Raw genomic sequence first — 8520 nt, 5'->3', positions numbered from 1 at the left:
CGGGTAGGCAGAGCCGGAAGCCGGGGAGATGGACCCAGGAGCCGGGGGTTTGGGGCTGTAGCGGGGGTCTGAGCTGGTGAGGAACGTGGAGAGGGGGACAGGAACCCTGGGGTGAGGGGCTCAGATGGGCGGGGAGTGGGTGTGAGAAGCCCACAGAGGGGATGGGCCGCCTACACACCGAGAGACGCCGCCATGGCAACGCCGCACCTTCCACTTCCGGGAAAGAAAGGGCGGAGACCCATAAACCGGAAGTGGAGCCAAAGCGTCTTCCGGTCCTAGTCACGTTGCTTTTTTTCCTGGTGTCACCGCGGGGATGGTGAGTTCCACGGAGTGGGAGATGCTGCCGTGGGGGGCGGGGGCGGAGGCGAGTGCGGATTCTGGGCGCTGACACCCCCGTCCTGTCCCCACAGAAGCCGATCCTGCTGCAGGGCCATGAGCGGTCCATCACGCAGATTAAGTACAACCGCGAGGGCGACCTCCTCTTCACGGTGGCCAAGGACCCTGTGAGCTGCGTCCCGAGGGCTGGCGGGCGGGACCCTTCTGAGGGGCCCGGGAGGGGCGGTCATTTCGCCTGGGTGATGGGTGGACACGCCAGTTCTGCCGCGAGCGGGGACCCGAAGAGAACCCCGTTCTAAGAAGTAGGGAGCGACCAGCCCTTTCTACCGGGAAAGGTGGGCTAGGACTCAACTGTTGGTGGATGGAGGGCGTAGCTGGAGGAAGCAAAGCCAAGGCCCGTGGCGGAAGGGGCGGGACGAGGAGGCAGTTCGTCCAGGGGCCGGGAGGAGACCGTTCTGGGGGAGAACAGAGCTGTGCTGCCAGAATAGGGAAGCCACTTGTAGAGGGGAAGGCGGATCCTTGGGCAGCGAGGGACACCTGGGACTTCACGGAGGCGTCCCTGGTCTTATTTCAGTCATGTCTCTGGGCCCCGGCCTGCCCAGAAGAATGCAAACAGCCCCCAACACGACTGCCTTTTATGAAGTAGTTAATGAAGGCCGGGCCTGGAGCAGGCCTGCCCTCAGGCTGGCCTAGACTGTAGGAAAGATTTCACCACACAGACCAGATGGGTTTGAGAATATGTTTGTTCATGCTGAGGGCAGCGAAGCAAAAGAAGAAATTAGGGGAGAAGCAACAACGGGGGAGAGCCTGGGTGGTGCTCTGCTTTGGCTCTCTAGCTACGTTCCAGGAAAGCAGTGAGCCAAGGCAGGCTGCTGCTCGATCACTAGGAAGTGGGAGGAAAGGGGGGCCTGGGAGATAGGATCAGGGGGTGAGCCGCTTCCCACTGAGCTCCTGGCTGCAAGTCTCCTGGGGACCCTTAGAAATTAAAAGTTCAGCGGGGTCGTGGTGGCTCAGTGGTTGAGCATCCACTGATGGACCAAGAGGTCACGGGTTTGATGCCCTGTCAGGGCACCTGCCGGGGTTGGAGGCTCTGTCCCCAGTGGGGCGTTCAGGAGGCAGCCCATGGATGTTTGTCTCTCATGATGTTTCTATCTCTCTATCTCTCTCCCTTCCTCTCTCTCTAAAATCAATAACAACATTTTTTAAAAAAGAAATAAAAAGTTCATGCCCAGGAAGAGACATGGGTGTGCTCCAGAGCAAACCCCGCTGAGTCTTTGTCCTGAGGGCTTTTTATGTTCTGCGGGTGAGGATCTTAGGGGAGGGTTTCAGTAGAATATTCATCAGCTTTCCGGGTGCATTTTTAATATGCTGATGCGTTAAACTGAGTGTAGAGGGGAGTTTTGGGTTATTGGTCTGTTTAACTTTTATCTTACGTCTATCTGGCTTTAATGGGATTTTTGTTACTTGTTCCCCAACCTCCTCTGTCTTTGGGGTTAGCTGGCACAAATGGCATTAATTGGGCCTTTGTTCTCTATTTCCCCAGGCTATGTGTTTTAAGCTATTGTATGTAATTTAAGCTATGTATTTTCTGGCTGGGGAGGAGAGGTGTAAACCATTAGCTCTCAAGTGTCCTTGGTTAGGGAAGATAAGGTCTTGCGATCTCAAGCTGGCTGTAAGCTGCCCAAGCTGTTGGGCCTTGTTTAACTTTCTTGTCTCAGTTCCCCCATTCCACTTGCCCAGGAATTTTCCTAGCTTCTTACTGTCCTGCCCCGGTACCTCCATATGGAGGAAGTGAACAGTAGGGGCTAACCCTGGGGCCTCTGAAGCCAAACAGACTTGATTTGAATCCTAACTCCTGCATCCACCAGCAGTGTGACTTCGAGGATGTCATTTAACCTTTCTAAACTTCAGGTTTCCCTTTTTGTAAAATATGGGTACTAGTAGCCCCTCCCTGGTGGGGTTGTCTTTAGAATTAAATGAGATCTTCAAGTAAACACTGTAGCACAGAACCTGGTGCTAATGAGTGCCTCTTGAATGTTAGTCACTTTTTTTCTTAATTCCTTAGACATCATTTTATTGGAAATAATGCCTTTGAAGAAGGCATTATTATTATTTTAATTTATTTTATTGATTTTTTACAGAGAGGAAGGGAGAGGAATAGAGAGTTAGAAACATCAATGAGAGAGAAACATCGATCAGCTGCCTCCCGCACACCACCCCCTACCGGGGATGTGCCCACAACGAAGGTACACGTCCTTGACTGGAATCGAACCTGGGACCCTTTAGTCCGCAGGCCGACGTTCTAGCCACTGAGTCAAACCAGTTAGGACTGAAGAAGGCATTATTGTCATGGCCATTTTACAGATGGGAACACTGAAGTTCAGAGAGGAGAAACGCTGTATTTGAGAGAATACAGTGAGATAGTGGCAGAGCAGGGATTGAAACTCAGGCTTCACTACTACCAGCAGCTCCCACTTGGACCGAACACCAAAGCTCCTGTTTTTCTTCGAGGGTTTAGGAGCCTCGGGGAGAGCTGGAAGCCTCCTGACTCCCCTGCCACTTACCTACGGGGAGGAGGAGAATCCAGGAGTTGATCTTTTTGCCAGCAGTCTGCCAGTTCCCAAGAGATGAGCGAGAGAGGGCCGAATCTGACCTGGCTGGAGGCTGCTGAGGGTTCCTGGGGCAAAATAGGCAGCCATCACTCTGCCTGAGTGTGTGCTATCCTGTCACATTATCTTTGGCTCCTCCAGATTGTCAATGTGTGGTACTCTGTGAATGGGGAGAGGCTGGGCACCTACATGGGCCATACTGGAGCTGTGTGGTGTGTAGACGCTGACTGTATCCTTGTCTTTGCTCTGAGTTTATGTTCCCAGAGTCTGCCAGCAATAGAGAGGCTATTGACTTGGAGCTGGGAATTGGGGTACGATTGTGGGTCTCGAGAATAATACCTGCCTCCTATTCCCCGGTCTGTTCACTGGTTGGGGGAACATTTAGGACAAGTTCCAGTTCTAGTTGAGAAGGTTAGAGTGCTCTGAGGTCAGAGAGGAAGAAGGGCTCTCTGGAGCTGAACAGGGAAGTGATTGAGTTGGGCTCAGGTGAACTTGGTCATGTTTCTTAACACCGTCTTCAGGGGACACCAAGCATGTCCTCACCGGCTCAGCTGACAACAGCTGTCGTCTCTGGGACTGTGAAACAGGTAAGTGTGGATCATTCACTTTTTTAGCAAATAGTGAGGACCTACAGTGTACTGTTTAAGCAAACGGGTTCTGGGGGGGAGGGGGAGGCGGAGGGCAGAGAATGGAAGGGGGGCAACTGACTGCCTGGAATAGGATGGGAGCAGCTTAGGAAGATTTCCCAAGGCAAATGTCATATGAGCAGACACTTAAAGGATGAGAAAGAGTTCATCACTGTGACACGTGCAGGAATAAAAGCATGGCCAAGGGTCATGGCCAAGTAAACTGATCTAGTGGAGTTCCTGCTTCCTGGAGACTGAAGTGAGACAGTGGAGCAGATGGGGCAGAGTAGGACCAGAACAGGCCTTGAATGCCAAGGTCAGGAGCTTAGCCTTGTTCTGTCAGACATGGCATGCTAAGGAGGTCCCTGAGCAGAGAAGAGTGGTCTGGGGTAACTGTTAGCAAGCTCGGGTAGCAGCGGGGAATCTCGGAAGAACTGAGACTAAAGATGGGATGCTATTAAGCTCCTCGGTCTAGTAAGTATTTACTGGGCACCAGTTCTGTGCCAGTTCGCTGGGCACCGGGGACCTGCAGAGAAATTAGGTCTTTGCTGTGGAGGAGCGCATTCTGAGGAGGAGACAGGTGTCTTGCACGCCACTATGGGCAGTGCCTCGTGAGCAGGATGTCTGAGGAGAGACTGTGGGGGGAAAGTTGAGACTTGAGCCAAAGCATAGCAGTGAGGAAGAGGAGGCTAGTGGGTTAGAGCCACTGGAGCAGGAGAAACAGTGAGAAATGATGATAGGCAAGGGGTGGCTCAGGCTCTGTCTGTCCCCAGGGAAGCAGCTGGCTCTACTCAAGACCAATTCAGCTGTCCGGACCTGTGGCTTTGACTTTGGAGGCAATATCATCATGTTCTCCACGGACAAGCAGATGGGCTACCAGTGCTTTGTGAGCTTCTTTGACCTGCGGGATCCGAGCCAGATTGGTAGGATGGGGCCTAGGCTTGGGGTTGAGGTGCAGGGTGCAACTCCAAAGCCCTCGGCCTGACATCTGCTGTCCCACACAGACAGCAATGAGCCCTACATGAAGATCCCTTGCAATGACTCCAAGATCACCAGTGCCGTTTGGGGACCCCTCGGGGAGTGCATCATTGCGGGCCATGAGAGTGGAGAGCTCAACCAGTATAGTGCCAAGGTAAGTGGCTGGCTGGGGCCCATGCCCACCAGAATGATTCCCTACAAGAGGCAGGATTGCACAGTGGTTAAGAACGAGGGTTGGACTTAAATACAGACTTTACCCATTTGAGCTGTGTGATCTTGGGTAAGTTACATAACTTCCCTGAGCCTGTTTATCATAAAATGTTTAAGAATCTAATAATAGGTATTTGAAAAACTTGGTACTTAGTTCTCAGGATCTGTTAATAATGATCACAACTAAGTATTTTACTGCTATCTCTGAGTTTCAGGGCCCTGTCCCAGGGGAGACAGACTGACAAACAGCCAGCATGAGTCAGATTGTGAGTTCTGCCACCATAGAGGTCTCAGTCAAATACAGAGAACACCCTCTGTCACAGAGGAGGTGGCACAAACATTAAGTAACGGAGAACAAATGGAGCGTCACACAGGAAAAGAAGTACATTCTGAAGGAAAAAGGAGTAGCAGACACAGAGGCACAGAATGAAGGGAGTGTACGGGTTCTTCAGGAAATAGAGTCTGGTATCACTGGAATGTGGTATTGGGGAAGGTGGACAGAGTTTCCTTAATTTAATTTTATTTTTTTGTTAGGGACTAGATTTGAGTATCAGGAATTAAGGCGTGATTTTCCGTTAGAGAGTGGGATATCTTTAAATGGTTAGTGATGATCAGAGTTCCTCTTGATCAGAGGCTACAGTTTGGAGAATGGATCTGAACTAAGCAATAGCCATGAAGATATGGGGTACTCAACAGTCAAGAGATAGTTAAGGGTGACATGAGGATGAATGGGTCAGGGGAAGAAAGGATAAAACCCAGGCTGTCTGAGATTTCTGATTCAGGTGCTTCCATTCCTGGTGAATGCTGGGATGTAATGCCATAAAGGTTAGTCAGTCACTCAGCCAGCACTGACTGGTCCACTAGGCACCAGGCCTACCTGCAGGAAGGAAACTGGAACCCAGGTCAAAGGCATAAATGATGCTTGATGCTGGCAAAAGTGGAGCTGATCTGTGCCCTGAGGTAGGCCAGATTGTAACACTGATGTATGTTTCCCAAAATGTAGGAGACAGATACATCCCTACGATGTGCCCAAATTGATGGATGGGACAAAAATAGATTCTTCCCTCAGAATAGATAAAAATAATTAAGGAAATGAGTATTTTTTGAGGATCTGCTATGTGTGATGCTTAAGGCCTTCCAGTCATCTAACAAATGTTTACAAGACATATGCCAGGCGCCTGTCACAACAAAGTGCACTAAATCATAGTCCCAATATCCTTACAGTGACCCTGGATAGCGGGCTTTTAGCACCCTTGTTTACTAGATAGAAAAAATTGAGGCACAGAGAAGTACATTTAAGGACAGGCTCAACTCTGCTCTTTGTACTACCACAGTCTAGCAGGTTGTGGGAAGGGAAAACAGATGAAATGGCCCCTTGAGAAGACCTAAGAGAAGGCAGATAGGGCAGTCCTCGTGGACTGGAACCCCACCCCTGGCAGGGGAGAGAGCTAAGCAGGGCTCTCTGCCTCGTACTATTTGCCTGATCTCCCAGCCATACCACCTCTCTGAACCTCAGTGTATTCCTTTTAAAATTTCCGTTAAAGTATCCACTTCATAGGATTGTTGTGGGGATTAAATGAAGGAAGATGTTGGTAAGTGCTTGGCACAGTGCCTGGCAATTAGTAACTATACAATAACTATGTTGAAAAAAAGGGACAAATGGGAACTGCTCTACCATTATAATGTGATGATTAGCTAATAGGCCCATGGATTTGTCGCCATAAGCATGTGTTTTCCTAGATGGACTAGCAGTGTTTATGAAACTTGTCCACATGGGCCAGGTGGAGATGTAGGCTTGGGCTTGGGAGAGGGAGTAAATGTTGATTTAGGGGTACGAAGGCAGTCCCAACCAAGACCTGTGGTCCCCTTGATGGGACAGGAAGCAGTGTCCATCCTGGGTGAGTAATGGGCTAGTGGGGCTGGGGCTGGTCAGGCTCACTGTTTTTCCTTCCCAGTCTGGAGAGGTGTTGGTGAATGTTAAGGAGCACTCCCGGCAGATCAATGACATCCAGTTATCCAGGGACATGACCATGTTTGTCACTGCATCCAAAGACAACACAGCCAAGGTGAGCCTGGGCAAGGGGTCTGGTAGAGCTCAACTTGCCCAACTTCCCCCAGGAAGTCTCCTTTTACAGATTCTACCCCCCCCCTCACCCCCCTTCTCTCTCCAGCTCTTTGACTCCACAACCCTTGAACATCAGAAGACTTTCCGGACAGAACGTCCCGTCAACTCGGCTGCCCTCTCTCCTAACTATGACCATGTAAGGGAATCCCATCTACGCTTCCTGCTAAAGCCTCAGAATGCTTCCAGGATCTAGATATTTGTCTAGCAGTTCAGATAGAATTCTGGGGGGAAATAGTGTCAGGCAGAAAGGTGATTCCCAGAGCATCAACAGGACTGAACAATTGAGATGCCCCAGGGATGGGATAGGGGGTGGCTAAAGTACCAAATCTCTTTGTCCCTGCCCTTCGTATCCTCCCATCTGATGTGGGAGATACTAAGTTTATGGAGTGGGGAGGAAAACAGCAAACGGGCTTGCCTGTCCTTTGGGCCTTTGTAGAATTTCTTCTTCTCTTCAGGTGGTGCTGGGCGGTGGTCAGGAAGCCATGGATGTAACCACCACCTCCACCAGGATTGGCAAGTTCGAGGCCAGGTAAAAGTGGAGGGAGCTCTTCCGCATGGAAATCCCATGGGGCATCCTTCGTAATGGACACAAACCGAGTAACAAAGGAGACTGCCCTTATGTCTTTAGTTGTTAGAAAGTGCAGCCAGATTTGTGGCCCTCCTGTGACAAGTGTGTAATGCAGCAGTTAAGAGCATGAACTCTTGGGCTCAGTCAGATGCCCTAGACCAGCCGTGGGCAATATATGGCCCGCGGGCTGGATCCGGCCTGTTTGAAATGAATAAAACTATTGAAAAAAAAGACCGTACCCTTTTATGTAATGATGTTTACTTTGAATTTATATTAGTTCACACAAACACTCCATCCATGCTTTTGTTCCGGCCCTCCGGTCCAGTTTAAGAACCCATTGTGGCCCTCGAGTCAAAAAGTTTGCCCACCCCTGCCCTAGACACATTCTTATATTCCTCTGTTCCTAGTTACCCTCTGCTGTACAATGGGGACAGTGACAGTAAACTTCTCTCATAAAATGATGCAGATTAAATAAGTGAGTTAATGCACTGCCCAGCACATGGTGAGGAAGAGTTAGCTGTGTGGGCCTAATCTTCCCCTAACTTAATGTTGTTCACATTCACTTCTCCTTGTCCCCGTTTCCCCACTTTATAGTTTGTGTTGGGGGTGATACTTCCAGAGTGTTTTGGAAGGAGATGGAGAGTGAATAAACTGCCCCTTCTCACCACCCTTTTTCCTCCAGGTTCTTCCATTTGGCATTTGAAGAAGAGTTTGGAAGAGTCAAGGGTCACTTTGGACCTATCAACAGTGTTGCCTTCCATCCTGATGGCAAGAGGTAGGGCCAGTGAAGGGAGCTGAGCTCAGCTCGGGCCTGGTCCCTGCCCTACAGGCCCACTCCGTGCCCCTTTCCCAAGCAGGCATCTGACCAGTCCCGTTTCTCTCTTTCCAGCTACAGCAGTGGTGGTGAAGATGGTTATGTCCGCATCCACTACTTCGACCCACAGTACTTTGAATTTGAGTTTGAAGCTTAAGAAGCTGTGTCTCCATCCTGGCCAGGGAAAAGTTTCTGGTTTAGGGCTCACAGAAAGTTTTGGACTCTGAGAAATAATAAATTAGTTTGGAAATAAA

The 8520-nt window shown here is 50.1% G+C and overlaps 1 protein-coding gene across 1 annotated transcript; it reads left to right on the top strand.

Annotated features, from left to right (window-relative positions):
* The first annotated feature begins 140 nt into the window (after positions 1-140).
* On the top strand, positions 141-8520 carry EIF3I (eukaryotic translation initiation factor 3 subunit I). The gene is made up of 11 exons (XM_006777387.2): positions 141-316; positions 411-503; positions 3087-3174; positions 3467-3532; positions 4345-4494; positions 4576-4703; positions 6715-6825; positions 6931-7020; positions 7340-7413; positions 8135-8227; positions 8342-8520. The coding sequence occupies exons 1-11, from the start codon at positions 314-316 to the stop codon at positions 8421-8423; spliced, it is 978 nt and encodes a 325-aa protein (XP_006777450.2). The 5' UTR covers positions 141-313; the 3' UTR covers positions 8424-8520.

Source organism: Myotis davidii, unplaced genomic scaffold (assembly GCF_000327345.1).
Source record: "Myotis davidii unplaced genomic scaffold, ASM32734v1 scaffold88, whole genome shotgun sequence".
NCBI lineage: Eukaryota > Metazoa > Chordata > Mammalia > Chiroptera > Vespertilionidae > Myotis > Myotis davidii.
Note: the sequence above shows the minus strand (reverse complement) of the source record. Positions and strands in the feature narration are given on the sequence as shown.